The sequence below is a fragment of the Fringilla coelebs genome (genome assembly GCF_963513975.1).
Source record: "Fringilla coelebs genome assembly, chromosome: 1".
NCBI lineage: Eukaryota > Metazoa > Chordata > Aves > Passeriformes > Fringillidae > Fringilla > Fringilla coelebs.
The window spans coordinates 62,937,213-62,956,934 of record NC_140028.1 but is presented as its reverse complement, the minus strand read 5'-3'; the positions used below and the strand labels follow the sequence as shown (position 1 = coordinate 62,956,934).

General features: G+C 41.6%; 1 protein-coding gene across 1 annotated transcript in view; it reads left to right on the top strand.

Annotated features, from left to right (window-relative positions):
• Positions 1–19,104, top strand: part of GABBR2 (gamma-aminobutyric acid type B receptor subunit 2) — a gene marked incomplete at both ends in the record, with an annotated part of 450,697 nt that extends 431,593 nt beyond the window's left edge. The window contains 4 exons of the mRNA XM_084216671.1: positions 1,266–1,448; positions 3,368–3,497; positions 11,890–12,007; positions 18,939–19,104. Of these exons, the coding sequence (XP_084072797.1) occupies positions 1,266–1,448; positions 3,368–3,497; positions 11,890–12,007; positions 18,939–19,104 (597 nt within the window). The remainder of the gene's footprint in view (positions 1–1,265; positions 1,449–3,367; positions 3,498–11,889; positions 12,008–18,938) is intronic.
• Positions 19,105–19,722: the final 618 nt, after the last annotated feature.

The window sequence follows — 19,722 nt, the reverse complement described above, 5'->3', positions numbered from 1 at the left end:
TCTCTTAATCCTCAGGCATACAGCTTGTCAGGTTGGCTGAACTTGATGTATTCAATTACTTTAGAGGTCTGGAATTTTTGAAGGCAATTTTTGCCAGTAAAGACTAAGGTGAAGAAGACACAGAGCACCTTAGCCTTCTCCATCTACTTTACCACCTGAAAAATAAAATGTATTACCTGCAAGCATCCCAGTCTGCAGCCTTGGTCTGGAAATACATGCCAGGGATCACACTCTTCAGCCTGAGAGGTCAGATCTCTGTTGATCGGAATTTAGGGCCTGACTTCGTGCCACTGGAGCTGCAGAACAGTTCCATTCTCTCAAGAGTAAGAGGAATCAATTCCAAAATGCAGCTATACCACAAAATCTGGCTGGGCTGTGCATACAAAATGATTGCCCATTCTCTCTTTTCAGACAACTCAACACCTTTGGATTTATGATTCCATGCCTATCCTCTCAGGGCAGGGAGCTCCTTCAGCTTTGTCTGTATACAAATATATATGTATGCTGCTTGGCAAGTAACATAAATTTTGTATTCTCTAGAGTAATCTGAGAATCTCTCTCCCTGCTGCCAAACAGCAGTAGCTTTCTCTCCTCATGTCGAGGTGATATTTTCACATTGTCACTGAGTGTTAAATTTTACTTATATTTGCTTAAATTAAATATGTTTAAGGTTAACCTTTTTCTAAGTGGCTTATTTAATTTTTTTGAACAGATTTGATTTATTTTGGGTTGCTAAAAACTAATTAAGTTTCTGTTATCTGCAGAGTGCAATCTCCCATGAGTTCTCTCTGTTAATACTCCTGCTTCATGTCTCTCACTGCTTGAGTGTTACTTGTAACAGTAGGAAAGGAGAAATTTCAGATGAAACTGTGCTTCAGAAAAGGAGGGTTTGGTGGATTGTATTTTTCTTGAAGAAGGAATATATCCTTTGAAAGTATAAACATATCAGTGGAGGAGAAAGATACATATGATAGAATATTAAAATATATTTTAATACATCTAAAATCCAGATAAATATCTTTTGAATGAGTTTTTTCCTAATTTTTTGAATGCTTCCCTTCTCATAATCATTTTCATTCAACCTATTCTATAAAGTTATTCAGAAATCATCTCAAGTAGTGCACATAGCAAGCAGAGCTCACTTTCCAGAGTTTTATACTTGAAAGTCAAAAAGGAGCTCTTGGTTCGCCTTTCAGTATTTTGAGATTCAAAATAAATAGCTGCAAAAATAAAACAGGATTTCTTAAGGCTTTTCAACCTTTCAGCTCATCACACTGCGAACAAATCCAGATGCAGCCACACAGAACAGACGGTTTCAGTTCACTCAAAATCAAAAGAAAGAAGATTCAAAAACATCGACATCAGTCACCAGCGTCAATCAGGCCAGCACATCTCGACTAGAAGGACTGCAGTCAGAGAACCACCGCTTGAGAATGAAAATTACAGAGGTATTCTTTACTGTATTTACTGCCTAGGCACTTCGTTTTTCATTGTTTTTTGTTGCAATTCTGCAATCTGCTTAAATGCTGACTACTTTTTAGAGAAAAAAGTTAACTTTTCCCATTGAAATAATAGGAAAGAGGCAATTTATATGGATTGCTAACTAGTACAGCAAATACGTGGCAGGTGTGATAAAACGAAAATGTGCCGTAGCAAAATGGAATTAAACTTGCCCTATTTATTTGTGACAGGCCAATTACCCTGCTGTTTCACATGGACATGCTGAGCTCCACAGCTCCAGAAGTGTAACCTTTACAAGCAAGCCTAACAGAGATCCACAGCCCCAGGGGCACTTAAGGGCTGTCTTTGTTCCTGTTCATGGTTGAGTTCTGAGGCTGCTGTTGCTGTTATTTCTCAGCCTCTCTGAGAGTTTGCTCAAAAACTTGCTAGACGTATTTTTACATCTTCCATGAAACAGAATTACATGTTTTCTTAAGGTAGAAAGATGCCTTTATGAATGTGTGAGCTGACTCTTTTGACACAAAGGTGGTGGTTTCTTCAGTACCTACTGAAGGAAAGGCTGAGCACGTGGAGTACATGAATTACATAACAGCTACAGCATGTACATTTATAGTTATGTCCATCCTTGCTCAGTGGACCTGAAACGATGACAAACCAGTCTTGAGGACTGCCCAATTTTTGAGACAAGATAACCATAACTGATTATATCATAAAGAAATCAATCTGTTCTTAGCCAGTCTGTATTCTTTTACCTTGAAGAAAAGCTATTTTATTGCAACGGTTATTTCTTTGTTATTGATCTTAATGACAATTGCCTACGTAACTATAAAGTATTTACTCAGGCTACCAAAGAGTCCAAAAGTAAAAGTTATCTCTGCCTTGTTAAAGAAATTTAGTTCAGCTTTGCCAGGTCCCTTTCATGTGAGAGCCTTGAAATTTTTAATGAAGGCCTAGCTGCCTGCTGGCTATTTCTGTTCCTTTACTCTACTGTAGTTTTTTTTCTACTAAACCTCCTAGCACAAGCTCTCAGCCTGTGCCTCACAAGGCTCATGATGGTGAGCACAGGTAAGGCTGATCAGAACAGCCACATTAGTGCTTGCAGGGCCCTGACTATTTCTTTAGGACTTGGCTTAAATAGATTGAATTCCCAGAACCGGTGGGTCCAAATCAGTTACATTGTCAAGGGGATTTGGAACATGCCCTACCATGGCTAGCAGCTGCATCTCTGGCTCATCTAGTTTGAGTTGCTGTGCCCCAGTTCTATAAGGAAAAACATAAATCTAAATTCAACACTTTTAAAATTCTGTTAAGCTGGTAGTGAGTGGGACGTACTCTGGACACTACACCGTGCACATCTGTTCACAAAGAGGATTGTTTTTGTAATTTTCTGCTGGGGCTGTCGGCAACTGAGTACAAGTCAGCCTCTGAGGAGAGCATATTGTGCATTCCTGGTAGAGTTGACTGCAGTCACTCACATGACTGGACATGCCATAGCTCCCTTGTATTCTCCTGTATGTTCAATAATTTGATGGATGAAGTGGTTATAGCTTTGTATGCTGCAATTTTGCACATAGAAAATAAATAGTTCAGAGGTTTTCAGACTGGGCTTTCTTATGTCCATATCTTTCTCTTTTGTCAGTACACCTGAATTGCTTCTACTGTCAACTACAAAAGCTTATTCCTCTCCTATGCCCTGTGTGCAATTTCCCAGTTGAACACAATTTGGTACTTGTGGCATTATTTTTGGAGATAGTGTAGTAGTGCTGTAAGAAAACTTCATATGTCACAGCGTACTAATTGCATTACCACCTGCCTTCCATCCTAATTATAGAAAGCTGTGCCTCAGTGCAGATACCTGAAGCAAGGACTCATGAATTTTGAAGGATTTTTACTCTTTGTTTTGCAGCTGGACAAAGACTTGGAAGAAGTCACAATGCAACTTCAGGACACTCCTGAGAAAACAACATACATTAAGCAGAACCACTATCAGGACCTTAATGACATTCTTAGTATACGGAACTTCACAGACGGCAAAGGTGAGTGTCAGTAAAATCCATTGGTAGCTTAACATGTCAAACATTTGAATTGAATTGGCTCCAGAGCACTCAGACCTTGGTAAGACAGTTTAAATATTTTGGTTGAATTACTGAGAGTATGCAGATTCACATAATAAGCTACATGGTACCCATTGAGTAGCTATTTCTATATACACATCTTCCATTGTAATACACATGGGGAAGTGGGAAACTTTAAGAAGTGTACTTGTGTTCAGAAGCCAAGTTTTTTGTGCTGCATGGAGAGAGGAAAGCCACAGAATTTTAAACCCAGTTTAATATGTGCTTGCCTGACTAGGATGCTGAAATCCTGCTTTTGGACACTGCTGTCAAGCACGTAAAAGAGAAACATGTAAATATTTCAGGGCTGGTTTGGATTCTGAAAGCAGAATTGAAGGCACTCATGTATGAAAGTTCTTCCCTAGGAACTCATAATAAAAGGATTTAATGACAACTGTAATATTCCTAAGTTGTTTCTCCTGTGTCTCTTGCATCGCTCCCTGAAGAAATACATGCAAGAGAATTTCTTCCATTAGAGCCATTTTGCTTTTTGGGAAGCAATAAAATCTGGTGCATAGTGCAATAAAAGTGGAAGCCAGGACACCCACCTTCCATATCTGACTGTAGAATGGATGTAATTTGTGATTTCTGGCAAATATCTTTGTACAGCTGACTATTACTGTAGTGTGTGACAAACTGGTAACTCTGTATTTGGAATTTGTATATTTGCATGTTTGTTACACTGCAAGGCTCAGGCTTCTTATTGATGTGGCACTATAGGCTTGATTATGTGGGACAGAAGTTACTCTTATGAATATATTTGAAGAACAATTTTACAACCACAGCAACAGTTCACATATGTTTTTGAAGTGTATTGAAATTTATGTTGGATAAGGTTACTTTTTCCTGAGCTTTTTGTTTTAGCTTGGGTATACACTGGGTTGTATAACTTGTGGCAAAAAGAAGAAAAAGGGAGTGTTCCCAGTGTCCTTTTTAAAAGTAAAAAAAAAACTGAAGAGGGGAAAGGAGGAAAAGGAAAACGTAAATAGCTGCTGGAGGCGTGTGATTATTGGGCTGAGATCAGGAGCAAGAACTAACATCAGTGAGTGGGATGAGGCAGTTTGAAAGGAACACATAGAATGTTCCTCTCATGTCAGATGCTCCAGGAAAAATGATAAATCATGAATAATATTTCAAGCAGAAAAGATACATTGCATTGTGCCAAATGCCCATCTGAGTCCGGGTATGAGAATCAAAAAATGATTCTCAAGAAATACACTGGGTATAAATTTAGGATGGATGCTTCCCAAAGCAAGATGCACTCTATTAGCAGTAGGAGGCTGGCAAAGAAATCAAGGATAAAATATAACCTTTCTGCACTTACTTGTGGCTATGTCTACAAAAGGCATTGATGCCTAACTGCTGCTTTAAGCAAGAGCATCCAAGATTATCTTTGTTCCTAATTTTCCCCCAGTACAGCTCCCTAGCTTTTACATTCCTGCTGTGGGTGCATAATTAAAATCATCTGTAAGCATGGAGCCTTAATGTCCAGAGAAGCTTGGAACTATGTAATATTGGGATTTACAGGGTAGATAGTCTGCATACTGAAGTCGCTGGACACAATTTTCTCAACAGACCTACCACATAAAGCTCCTCACAAAAGGTGGGTCAGGTGGAGAAAGATGATTTCCCTTGTCAAAATTTATATGGAAAGGTGAGAGTATCCATTCACCTGAGAATGAGGAAGATGTGGATCCCAATTTGCAGAAGGGGTTTGAAGCTTGGTCCCACACCTGGTGGCAAATACTCCATGCATGTGTATTGTAGTGTATCCTGATTCTGGCACAAGTGACACTAAATATTCATACTTCCAAGTTCTGAGCCACTGTGATAAGCAACCCTTGCTAGCCTTTTCCTGTCCCTCCAATTCCATTTCTTCTGCCTCTTATCTTTCCACATTTCCCTGTCCCTTATCTACTTCTGAATCTCCTGTCTGTTTCTCTCACCACACCCACTCCCAATAGTCAACCTATGTGCTTAATATAAATTTGCTGTTCCAATCAAAATAACAAGGCTTTGGAGAATTCATGCTGCTGAGTCACTGCTGATTCTGTGCAGATTCAAACAGACACCACTTAAATGGTACTTAAAAAAATTCTGGCCCTTACGGCTACGGGAAAGCTAACTCTGAATGACATGACTATGCTTTCTGTAGCTATGCATTTCATGAGCTTTCAGTAAAGGAAAGTACAGAAACTTGAAATTATGCATCCCTGGTGGTACTTGAGGGAAGCTTCAGAATTGTAAATAATCTATTAGCGTGACCTAGAAGTGACCATCTCTCTCATCCCCACTGTGCAACTGGGGAAGCCAGTCCAATATTAGTTTAAAGGTGATGATGAGGTTTCTGCCTTCCTTGATTTTGTGAAAAATGTGAGCTGGGAGAGTGGGAATAGGACAGTGAAGAGAGAGGCTCAAAATAGCAGCTGACTTGGAGCTAAAAATCACAGCAGATAATTTGCCACATTCGCTTTGTTGTTCACTTGTATGTGAATTGTTTTTATAAAAGACCTTGCTGTTCTGGAGGAGCTCACAGGGAGAATGCCATGTAGGGTAACCCCACTGCTATTGCTTACACAAACTCGGGGCACTGCTCTTCACAGAACAGATCATAACATGGGATTTAGGCAATGCAGCTCGAACAAGCCCTAATCAAACTTTAATGTCATAGTACACTTCAGTAGGCTTCTGATCTGCAAAAATTGCCCAGAGTTAAAAATCCTAATTCCTATAGCCAAGTGCCAGAGGAGGTTATTTGAGTCATCTCTTCCTTCTGCACCACCCTCATTTACATCAAACATATGGATTTAAGGTACTAAAGTTAAATTACTTTAGCCAAAATAGGTAGATACAGCTGTGAACTCCTGTATCTGCCTGACCTCAGGCGGTGTTTCATAACTTTGGGATCCCTGCTTAGTTATTAACAGCAACAGCTCCTGGTGTATCCCAGGAGCTCTCTGCTGGCACAGGGACTCCTTCTTTACAGCACACTTCAGTACATCTCATTTAAAGAGAGATATTATCTGAGACACTCAACTCTTGTTCACAAATGCATTATGTCCCTGAGACATCCACAGCAATTGGCTATGTAAGAAAAGCAATTAGGAAAATGTGATTTGTGGTTTATGGCTTGATTGCTTTCTTTTAATGCAGGCTTTTTCACTGCACTGCTACATAGCTTTGTGTGGTCAAGCAGTTTTTAGCATGCCCACGGACTGTGGCTCTGAAACTTCAGATGCTGGGTTTAAAAGGGCATCCCCTTAACTTCATTTCATACATTCCACGGATGTCTTTGAGTCACTGCGCCTGCTAGTGACCTCAGCTCTGTGCACAGAGCAACACTAACTTCTCCCTGGCATTTGTGGGATCTGGTGGCCTTGCTGGAGTGGCAGAGCCACATTATAGCCTGGGTCTGAGGCAGGGATGGGGTGTGGGGGAGGCCAGCACTTGGCTCAGGCCACATCTGTAAGAGACAGAGCCATTCAGCAGGAAGAGTCAGGCTTGGAGGCACAGTTGTGTTTGACATTTGGAAAAGAGGACAAGTGCCTCAACTGTGATGCTGTGTAAGGGGAGGGGGGAAATTTTAGATAATTTTGCTACACTTGGAATCTTACTATCTTATTCTACTTGACTTCTTTTTGACATTTTAATACATGAAGTTATTTCCATGTGACATAATTCACAAAAAGTCATGGATTGAAAGACTTTCATATAAAGCAAAGCTCAGAAGTCCTGCAGAAGAACATCCCTCTATTTCTGCCTTGGCCAGTACATTTCAGAAGCAGCATATTAGGGAAATTAAGGAGTGACAGGCATTCTATGGGATGTACAGAAGAAGCAGGAGACAGCCTTGCCACAGTCCCCTGTTATGAACAAACCCTTTTTGCAGGTTCTCTCTCTGCAGGCACCCTTCCTCGCTCAGAAAACCTTGTCTGTTTTAAGCCAGAAAGCAGTCTAGTCATTGCTGTAAATGGGCTGGGAGCATTCATTTACATGTCAGATATGCCTACATACTGTCACTTGTCATCCCACTCTGATGTTTCCTGGTGTTAGTTTTTCCCCATGTAAAAGCAGCTCAAACAAAAACTGATTTCAAAGGCATGTTGCTCACAAATGCAAAGCAAAACAGAGCTCATCTGTGATAGATGGGAGAAGTATTATTTCCATGAAGTTCATGCAATTCAAGCATTAAGGTTGAGATTGAAAAAGAGATTCAAAGGTAAGGGCTTTCAGAAATAACTCTTTTCAAGGAATGGTGTTTCGAAGCAAAGATCTATTTCCTTTCTTTATAGAGATGTGTAGAGATATGTATGCTAGTTTCTATGAAGCCTAACAAATGGATTCATTGAAATTGGAGCTTGTTTCTGTTTCAACAGGGAGACCAGCCTATCAGAAGTTCAGTACCTGTCCTTTCTTGCACAGAAATGAATCTGTAGTAAAGGGAATTTCTTCTGATTGATAGTAGTATATATCAGAGCAGAATCTTGCTGGCTTTTCTTTTTAAAAAAATCTTCCTCTCAAAACACAATAATCAGAAGAATCTATTATTTAGATTGTCTGTGCAGAGTGCTTACTTCAGGAGAACTTTTTTTCTGATTACCAGCAGATGATGTGATCGTTTTAATTTTTCCTTTCAGTTTACTTTCTTAACATCCTATTTACATGAAAAACAGAGACCAGCTAGTCATGTTTCACAGGCCAAACAACAGACAGGGAAAAATTTCAGCAGGCTTTCAAAATCTGCCTCTTGTTTTAAAGTTTCCTGAGCTCTTTAGTAAATCAGCAATCTCGGACAGATCTTATAAGTCCTTGTTAAACCACACTTGCTTCTTTGTGGAGCATAATATATGTTTTCTAGCAAAGAGAAACAATAGTAGAATTGAAAGATATTGGATGAAGAGTAGTTCTGTCATCCAGTTCTAAGCCATCGGAGGAATATTGCCACTAAAGCATAATGATGAATATGTTCAATAAAGCTGCAGTGTACAAACATCAACTAAACAAGAACCTAGTTAAAAAAAATATGTTTTCTAAACTCTTGGAAGAATTTGAAGCATCATCAGTCACCTGGTGCATTCTGCCTGCAGCCGAATGAGGGCTGTTAATATGCACGGCGCATTTGAGGCTGCCCAGGTAATTTTGGCAGCACGAGGTTGCAGAGTGATTACAGGTCACCCCTGGCAGAGGGAGAGGAGAGCAGCTGGGAGCAGTGACCTCCTCCCTGAGCCCCTCGGCAGCCCGCATCAGGTGTGCTCCTGCAGCTCAGAGCTTTGTAAGTGGAAGCTGGTTTTTTGCTACAGGTAGGCAAAGGTCCCAAGCAAGAGCCTTCTGGCTCTCACCGACCACTGGCGGCGAGCTTTGTTTCATAATGAGCCCATCTGTGAGCCCCTTGAGATGTATTTGTCTTCTCTCCCGACAGCCTTCTGAATGGAAAGCGCTCAGGCATCACTTATCCAGACTTGTGAGCTACGGTTTGAGGTCCACAAAGGTGAAAATTATTTAGAAGGTGCTTGTGGCTAATGTAATTTCAATTTAAAAGGTAGTTACATCATCCCGGTGCAACTCACTGGGTAGAATCTGCAGCGGCACAGGGTGCCCTGAGAATGAAGGGCATTTTCCAACCAGCATACTTAATGGACAGAGGAAGAGTGAGGATGGGGAAGTATCAAAAACACTGCAACACTTTCCAGGGGAAACTGGGTAATCAGATGTTTACCACTGCTTTCTGTTGTTCACATGCATAAAACTAGTTTTCTAAACCCTTAAGTTTTTCAAGTGCATATGGCAATAGTGTTTTTTCTTTAAGCTCCAGCTCCCAGAAGCGTATGACTAAGTGAGAATCTTGCTCTTCATTATTTAAATTAAAGGTAAATGAAAATAAAGATATTCTAGTTTCCATAGCTGCAAAATAAAAACCTAACAACTCCTCTCCCAAAGTGCTTAACAAATTAGAATTACTTTGGGTTTTTTTTATATTTTGAAAGAAGCAAATGAAAAAGGGGGGAAAAAGTGTCTGTATTTTGTCTGCATTTTATATATATGCAGTAAAACTTGCATTTGTTAGCCTTGTATGCAGAAATTTATTCAGTGTATTAAGGGCAAGTCATCTGCAAGAGCAGTAGAAAAGAATCTATTAAGAATAACACACGGTGATATATGGGCAGTTGGTGTTGAGAGGTGAGTAGGAAGAGAATATATGATTTCTGCTCTACTCTAAACTAAATCCCCCACCTTTTTGACAAGGACCACCTCCTTCTCTTTCTCTCTCACAGCACAGCTGAAAGTACATGAAACTCCTTTAGTGTGTACAACACAGATTATCCTATTAAATAATATAACTGCTGCTCCCAGACAGCAACAGTTGCATTTTCCAATCATTTGATGAAGAATTACATCTTTGATGACTTTTAAAAATGTTATTTGCTTATCTTGGCAAAAGGAGTTGGAACCCTGAAATAATTAAATTTAGAGCTTTTCCATCCCTAATTACAAGGGTTAATGAAATTTTCACTTTGGTCTATATCAAAAAGTCAGCAGTTTCCATTGTCAGCTTAGATCAGCTCAGGACTGAATGTTGATTTTAATCATGGAAGTAAAAACTGTTCTTTTCTACATGTCTGTTTATAGACATCACAAGACTTTTATGCAAATGTCAAACTCGATATACAAAGCAATGCAATGTACAGAAAATAAAAACTGAACTCTTGTGACAGCAAGTGACACACCAGCAAGCTTCAGACTGCCCTGAGATGATAGACCTCACTGCTTATCTTAACCACTGCCAGATTGGCTCTTTGCTGTACTCTCTTCACATCTAAACCACCAGTGAATGCTGCCATCTCTTAATTTTAAACACACTTTTTGCTACAGCTGAATTCCTTAGCTCTCTTCTACTGACATTTTTTTTGCTCCAGCTGAAGCAGCTTCATGTGTTCTGGTCACCTCCTTTCTCACCCAGATTCTTCTCTTCAATGCAACATCAGTGAAAACTCTTGTCTCCTCTCCTGAGCTGTAGTGATCTCCATGTCTGCACATCGTTGCCTCCTCACCTACACACTCGGCTGTTGCTTGCTTGTAAGGTTTTTCACAGCAGGAAATGAATGCTATCAAATAATGCCAGGGATGACCTGGCTGGGAGGGCAATTACAGATGTTGGAGTTTGTCCTCAAAACATTTATGCTTCCAGTTTCTTTCTTCAGTTTGTGTTTCTGCTGCTTGTTTTTCTCCCCAGTGCCTGTTGACAGCATCTCTATTCCTAGCATGCTGGGAGCTGAGCATTGTTTGGGGCTGCTGGACATGAGTACAACAGAAAAGCCTTAACCCTTCAAAATGTACCAGCTTTTTCATGCTGTTTTCCTTTTTTCTTCACTCTTTTCCTGCTTTTCCCCTTTGTGCCCACTTTTATGTTCAAATCCTCCGGTGCCCTCTTCAAGAATTTACCTCAGACTCCTCTTCCATGCTGCCTCGATGCCTGCGGCAATCACTGCTGCTCCGTTTGTGTGGCAAACAACTGCTGGTGATGGATTTGGAGCTCTCTGTAATTATTTATGAAAACTGTGAACTGCCCTCATTATTCAGATGCTTTCTGTGTGATTTTATTTGGCTTACCGCAGAAAGAGACTTTGAAAGAGCAGGCAGGAAGAGAAAGGGTCTTAAAATGGCTGTGTTTGCCCACGTTTCTCAGGGGGAATGATGCCATGGGCTTCAGCACAGCTAGCTGGGGACACCCAGCACACCCAGGAGAAACAAGAATGATGATCTGTTTTGTTATCACTGTGCAGAAAAGAAAAACGTGTAATGACATCATTAGCTGTCCTTGCTGCAGACAGCCTATGGACCAGTGCAAATGATATGAATCGTGTTTCCATGCTGAACGTGATGGCAGCAGCACACAGGCAAATGGCAGCACTTAATTTCCTGTGTGATCGTAAGAGCATCAAGGTTTTCACATCAATGAAATTATAGTTTTTCTAGGAAAAGTCTTAAGAAGGAGGGTTTATGAAAAGGTTACAATTTCTAACTGCAAGAACAGTATAGTTACTTTTTTTTTTTCACATGGCCCAAGACTAGATGAGAGAACATGATGTCACTTTTGTCACTTTTCTGTTTCTTCATGATGGTTCCTATGGAGGAACACATCATCCAAAACAGAGGATTACCAAATTCTCACAGCTAAACTTGAGACTAGGCTGGAATATAGGTTGTATGAATTTATTTTGTGGCATTATGGATATGTGGAAAAAGCTAAAATGAAACTATTTTTAAATGGTCACTTGGTCACAGTAAAGTAAAACTGAATGTGTTGTCCATCCAGATGGTGAGAAAGCCATTTTGAAAAATCATCTTGATCAAAATCCACCAGCACAGTGGGGTTCATCAGACCCTTCCAGAACAAGCAAAGATGCCATAGAAGACATCAACTCTCCAGAACAGTAAGTATACATCATTACCTTGCTGACAAGACATTAATTTAAATTATTACATTTCATCAAAGCCTGCATTTCCCCTCCATGTATTTTTTTATGGAAAGACCTTCACTGTAACCCCCTTTCAGCCAGCCCAAGCTACAGAGAGAGCCTGAAACATCAACAGCTAGGGAATGTGAATGGCACATTCAGGAGTAGGCAGCAACATTGTAGTGTGCCTCCTTGCCTCCCTGCCACCAGCTCACCACCCCAAAGAAACTTAAAGGATATCAGGGACTTTAGATCCTAAGGTGCCCCAAAGACAAATCAATACGCTCCTTTTCTCTTGCTAGAAGCATCCATAGCAAGATGTCCAAAGTTTCTGTAGAGAGCTGCGCCCAAAGCGTGTGGAGGAGAGAGGAGGATGTACATACGTGCACAAATGTCTTATGCCTCTTGTCAAAAGTCCAAGTCCTTCCACACACCAGCCAGAGGGGTTCATAGTGTACATAGACATTTTGTTCTTTTACATTCTTTAGCTAGATGGGAAACAATAAATGTCCTGAGGGCTTTTCAACGTTGCCATAGCAGCTGGACCTGAGTTTTGGCACAGGAAAGCCCGCACTAAGTAGTTTCCCTTAGAAACAATGCTGCAGCTACAAGGAGAGGATGGCACAAAACACTGGCTAGATTTACAGAGGGAAAAGAGTCTCCTGGTGTCAGCTTTTCTCCCTTGAATTCTCTACAATAAACTCACGTCCTATCCTCCTCGAGCTGGGCAGGACCTGCCATGGGCAGGAGCTCGGGGAAGCGCCGTTCCCGTGTGTGCCTGGATCAGCCGCTTCCCCACGGCAGCCTGGTTACAGGAGCATCGCTTCATCAGTGTCTGAGCTAATAGCTGTCAGACTCCTGGGCAATTTAAAAGCTTATTTAAAAACAGAATAAATTAAACAAATTACTAGAATGAGTCACATTACATCAGCGACAGCAACCCTGATTGCAGATAGTAGCTCCTGTCTCATACTACCTGGAGCAGGAAAACACGTGGATGTCTAAATCGGTTCTTGCACTCAAAGAAAAAACCCAACCCAAATCTGCAAAGAAGCTAATTCACACACACATCTGCACCAAAAACAAATCCCACCGTAGATGAAATATCTTGTAATGTCACAAAAGCAGGTCTCTTGCTGAGAGAGCTCTCATGACTTCATGGGGTCAGCAGAGTGCTTTAATGCATAGCTATTAAAGGCCTGGGTTTTTTTCAACACCATTTGTCAGAAATAATGTAATGTGAATTAAGCCTCATCCACATGTGGCCCACTTACATTAAGGAAGATGCTAAGAAAAACACAGACACTCAGATAATCCAATTGTCTCGATACAGAGTTAATACAGACAAAGAAAAAGAAAAATATTTGGTGGTGACAGAACTTCCTCTAGGCTAGTGATAACTGATGAGAAGACTGAGATTTCCTTAAGGTTCTGGAGAGTGGTTCAGTACAAATCTGAACTATCTCTGACATTTATGGAAAGCAATTAATAAAATCCTGCTAAATCTAAACACTGTCATTCAACACTTGCACAGCTGTGACTGTGCCAGGTCCAAGGGCCAGTCTTTCCCCTGAGGAGGAGTTGGCACTTTGGGCACCAGAGCCACACTGCCCAGACACAATGGATCTGCCAGGGGGGAGAAGTATAGCTGTCTTCAGGACTTCCCTCTTTTTGACAAGAGATTGCCTCTCTCCAAAATTTGTACTCTTTGAGATATCCTTCTGCACCTCTGGGATTGTTTTTCAACTTGTCTGGCAGCACTTCTGTCATTTGATAGTTGCTAAATGTATAATTTTTGGAAAAAAAAAACGGAGTTAAAACAAGCTGTAGTTTCTGTCTTTCTCATTTCACTTCATACATAGGACATCTGATAGGTAGTCACATGGTCTAAGAAACTTATTTCTTATTCAAGAACACAAATCTCAGGGAGAATTAGCCTGAAAAACATTTCCTCTTGATCATAAACCTGTGAAAGGAGGATGTCAAGACAATAATTTTCCTGCAGAAGTTTTAACTCTTTAATGGCTGCGGGGAAAAAAAAAATCCTCCCAGCTTCCTGTGCTTGTCAGTACTTATGAGAACTGGCATCTTCTAGCATGAAGCTGTTATAGAGTCCAGAAAGGAGCTGATTTGGGATTTTTTTTCATTCTTTCTCACCATTAGTGCCACATTTGACTCATTGTAAGATCCCTCATTCTACAATTGTGCACAAAGTAAGGGCACAACAGTATGCACACACATCAGGCAGTAGTGCAGGAAGTTGTTTCACATTTTTTGATGGGTTGATGTTTACACTGTCTCAATCAGAATGTAGAAAAGATTTTTTTTTGTGCTTGGCTCAGATTTAGAGCCCTGCACCAAAGGAAAATGCAGTCTGTATGACTATAAAGCAGCCTTAGAGCATGAATATAGATGAATTTCAGTTCCCTTGCCAGTTCCTGCTGGGCAGGACCCAGTAGTTTTTCCATACTGCCATGTAAAATTTTCCATACCCAGTCAGACCATCAGATAAGAGGAGCAAAAAGTGGGTGCTGACTGCTTTCTTTCCTGTTTACACTGTCTACATAGTATAAATTAACACCTCCTATAGCAAGAAAAGTGGTGCCAGTGCACAGGCACAAGCCCTGCACTTTGATTTCCCATTTTTTAGCATACTCCCCAGCACAGCTGCACCAGTTTATACTCTCCCAGGTAGTGCCCAGCAACAATCCTGGGGGATGCTTAGGTGTGTGGATAGACACTGTACTGTGCCAGCTCATATCAGGTCCAGAGAGCAGTCTGAACTACTTTAAAATAGATATCATTCTTTTCCCAGTAGGATGAGTTGTCTCTCAGGCAAAGTCATGTTCTTTGATGAGTATTAAACTGTGCATATTTCCTGATGGGCAGCCCTGCTTATCTAAAGATCACATCAGTCAGCTTATCTGCATGATGGCCACGTTCAATGGTTTGTCTTCTGTGACCCTTAAAGACATCCATCTGTGCACTTCATCCCTGCATGTTGTCCCTTCTCATCAGTGACCTACATCCAGCAGGTCATTAGTTTTTGGCGCCATTAGAATTTATTCCATTCTCATTTTAAAAGCAACACTGTGTAAAAGTCTTCCAGATCTCTAAGTTGATGTGATGACAGATTTCTGGGGGACCCCACAAAAACTTGCCACCTTAATAGACTATTTCTATATGCAGGGTTTTTTCTAACCTTCAAAGGATAGCTTCAAAACATAGCTGGACCCAGCTATGTTAATTTAAGTAACAAAAAATTCTCATTCAAAAAAGTTGGTTGTGAGTGGATTATTGCATTGCAGACATATGCCTCAGCATGAGCAGGCCTTTGTTATTTGGTTTGTTCACTGAGAGTGGCTTATCTACGATCTACCTATGATCTTACTCAAATGTGTCATTAAAATAAGGTGGGTTTAGAATGGTTAGTTCACTTGCTAGTAGAACATCTTGCTCTAAAGAGCTTCTCCAGCTTCCCTGCATTTGCTAAAAATCAACATTAGTGTACTGCAGAATTAACTGACACAATCCCTGAGTGCTTAGACACAGTTTACACACCCCCACAGAACTTCAAATGTTTGACTGTTGCAGCAATTTGTTTCAGTCCCCCCACTTACCAATGGATCTTCTTAGTGGTTTTCTATGGCAAAACCAAAATATATTTCAAATGCCTGCCCCCCTCCTTGTGGTATTGTGCATTCCCTTGTGCATTGCATTTTGTTCCTGCATTGTCACTGGAAATCAGGATTTCACCTGATTTTATGTTTCCCTTAGAAATGGTGTTTCTGTACAGAGCTGAGGACACTTGCCCTCACACAGAACCTGATGAGTGGCTGCTCTGTGTGTGGAATCACCTTTGCTTTCCATCTCCTTCAGTGGTTGCCTGTGATTCTGGATCCACTATTACCAGTCTATATCACCTCTCCAAAATACCTGACCATAGATCTGCTTTCCCATACATGTCCCACACGTATGGTGTGGACAACTTGAAACAAATTCCTAGAGTCATATAATGGTTTGGACTGGAAGGGATCTTTAAGGGTCAGCCAGTCCTGTCCCCCTGCAATGAGCAGAGACAACTTCATGTAGATCAGGTTGTTCAAATCCTCATCCAGTTTGGCCTTGAATGTCTCTGTGGATGGGGAGCCTGAGCCACCTGTGGCAGTATTCCACCACCCTCATAATAAAAATCCATTACTTTTATGTAGTCTAAATCTACCCTCTTGTGTTTAAAAGCTCCCACAGCATCCTCTCACTCCAGGCCCTTGTAAAAAGTCCCTCTCCAGCTTTCTTTAAGCCCCCTTTAGGTACATGAAGGCAGCTTTAAGGCCTCCCTGGAGCTTTCTCTTCTCCAAGATGAAAAGCACCAGCTCCCTTAGCCTGTTTTCATGGAAGACATCCTCCAGCCCTCTGATTTTCATTGTGGCCTTCCTCTGGATTTGCTGCAGCAGGTCCACATTCTTCTTATGAGAAGAGCTGAATGCAGTGTTCCAGGTGGGGTCTCACCAGAGAAAAGCAGAGGGGCAGCATCACTTCCCTCATACTGCTGGCCACACTGCTTTTGATACAGCCCAGGATATGATTAACTTTCTGGGCTGCAAGTGCACACTGCTGGTCCATGTCCAGCTTTTCATCCACCATCACCCCCAGTTTTCTCTTGGCAGGGCTGCTCTTGATCCTTTCATCCTCCAGCCTGTATTGATACCAAGGATTCCCCCCAAAGCATTGGCAAAATGTGGCAAGAGTGGAAGAAGGGAAAATCTCTGATATTGGGGGGGAAAAAAACCTAAAAAGGGTGAGGCAAGGCACAAAATTTACTTTCACTTCAGGCGAAAATACCAGGTTTGTTTGGATTTTGCTACTCGTTTTGTTCTGTTTCGTGTTTCACTCTGAGGGTTTTGTCTACAATCTTGATTGTGTGTAAGTCTCCAGGCTACAGTTCTCTGCCCCAATTCCAGGAACCAAGTTTTCAAGTGAAAGTAAACTTTTAAGTACAGTTAAAGCAAAATTTGCCACCCACTGCAGCCACTGTTGGCATTGCTAAATAAACATGCTTTGTCCATGGTATGGCTAACACTGAAATGGATGAAAAAAAATCCTATTCACTTGATTATGCAACTGGATTCTCTTGGAGTTGCTTCAAAAAGCTCTTTAATGAGAAGCCTATAACAGTTGAACAAAGTAAGCATTTCCACTGGTGGGAAAATAAGCACAGGCAATTCTGCATTTGACCCCTCAACAAGAGACAGAATGACAATCCACAGCATCAGGCTCATAAGGATTCAGCACAGGGAAACATCAAGCCATGCCCCCTCTGCACTCCTTGGGAACAAGGCATGACTTCATTGATAGCACCAGGAAGAGCCGAGCACCCTAGCAAAATAACAAGGAGTGGATTTTGTTTAGTTCCAGGAATGCATTGCCAGCACTAGAATGACCATCACTGAGCACTAACTTTGTGTGAAACTTTAGAAAGGAGTTTGAGGGGAAGAAACAATGAGAAAGAGTTTCCTGGGTAGGCAGACAACAGCTACTCCTACTGCACCTCTGTATAAACAAGCTGAACTTTGTACTGAAGAAACTAATGAGGAGAACCCTACATTTCTTTCTGTTTGAATTTAAAAGCTATACTGCTCGGTCCCCAAGCAGTGCAATGGATGCCTTAGTATCTGTCTTTGCTACCTAACACAAAGCAAAAAAGCAATTAAATGTCATTTGAATCAAAAAGGCTGTCCAAAGGCTAGCTTTCAAAGAAACACCTCTTATAAAGGCCTTTCTCTACACTGACATTATATCAGATAACAGGCAAACATGAATTTAAAACTCTATTATACTGATACAATGCTTTCTATGGCATTTTTGGCCTGAAATCCAAAAGTCAGTCTTCCGTTCAGCTCAGTCACCTTGACATCTCTCTTCTCTTTAGGAAGTGCCTCTGTGTTTCAAGGGGAAATGTCTCCAAATACAAAGCCATCCTGATGATAAAATGACTGAAAACATCTTTCACACTAGCAAACCTCAACAGGATTTTGATTTTGTGGAAGGTGCTAATATATCCACAGCACAGGAGTAGCAAAGCCCTTTTTTCATGGCACCATCCTCTCCAACGAAAGGGCTTAGATGCAATACCTGTGAGCATGATTTAGTATTCATTTTAAAAAATATATATCCATTGTTATGATGTCAATCCACTTGGAAAAAACAGATACAGAATGTTGGGTTCTGGAACACTGAATTTTAGTATGGGTGTTGGGCAGGACTGCTTTTAGAGGGCCAGCTCCTCAGTCCCATGGCACTCAAAAGCATCAGTCACCTCAAAAGCACAGATCCAAACTTTAAATAGGAGCTACTTAAAAGAGGAAAAAGCCATCGGTCCCAAATCCCTCCCACCATGCACCTGTGTTTGCTTTAGCTGGAGTTGCAGAACTGCCATCCTTAGTACTGACATCCTTGTGCTAAGTGGTGCGTGGCTTGAAACTCAGTCTGTACCTCATGCATGCCTGCACTGATGGATGGGGTTCTGCGGGCAGCAGATCACTTTGCAAGGGGTGGCAGGGTCACCAAGCCATACACCCTCTTTGCCAACTAAGGTTTTCCCTTTTCTCGGTATCAGCAGTCTAATAATTAACCTGAATGTGGCTGGGAATTTCAGGAGGCTGTGGGAGGCTGAGAAAGCACGCTTAGTTTCCTTTGTCATGTCCAACCTGTCAGAAAAATTCCCCAAAGGGAAAACAGCACCACGGTGGCACGGTTCAGCACCAGCCAGCGCGACGCTCGTGGCATTAACCCTGTTGGTCGCAGCGACAGGCACAGGGGACTCCCTGGCAGCAGCCTGGGGACACACCACCACGTGATGTGCTCCCTCTGCCCCTTGGCTAACGCTCCTCTCCCTGTCTGTCCCCAGCATACAGCGCCGGCTGTCCTTGCAGCTGCCCATCCTTCATCACGCCTACCTGCCGTCCATAGGAGGAGTGGACGCCAGCTGTGCCAGCCCGTGCGTCAGCCCCAGCGCCAGTCCTCGGCACAGACACGTGCCACCCTCCTTCCGAGTGATGGTTTCGGGGCTGTAGGAGGGCGAGATCAGTGCTTCCTGAACTGCTTTTAAGTACTCAAAGACTGGACTGAACATCTGACCTAGAACTCTGCTACAAACATGTAACATTGGCTCTTACCGCAGAGGAACTTCTGCTGAGGCCCTCGTCACAGGAGTGCCCATGTAGCTCGTGTGAAAAAGCAAAGGAGGACACAAAGAGTTGGATCTGTAGCCTTATTCATGGAGTTTTCATTTCTTCACCTAGAAGTCACTGAAAAATGTTTCTTCCAAAATTTCTACTAGCAACAAGGATGCTGGGATATATGGATCTTGCAAAAAAGACACTAGGGAAAAAAACAAAAAACAAAAAAACAAACAACCACTCAAATGTCACTGAGCTTTACGTGGCTGCTGAGAACATGCAATTCTATACTGTATCCATGTAAGGAAAATGTAGTGGTCGGGCTATACCATGTTGGAATAGATACACTCATTTTTATGGGAGTTGTGTTAAATTGCTGGAAACATTCTGCACTGGTTAGTCTTGCTTTTTTTCATTTCAGGGATGATGTTTAGTAGGAAAGAAGAATTGTGAGAAATGATTCCTCGGGTGTCATTGAGACTCTGCAGTGCTGTGAGCAGGGTCACCTTTACC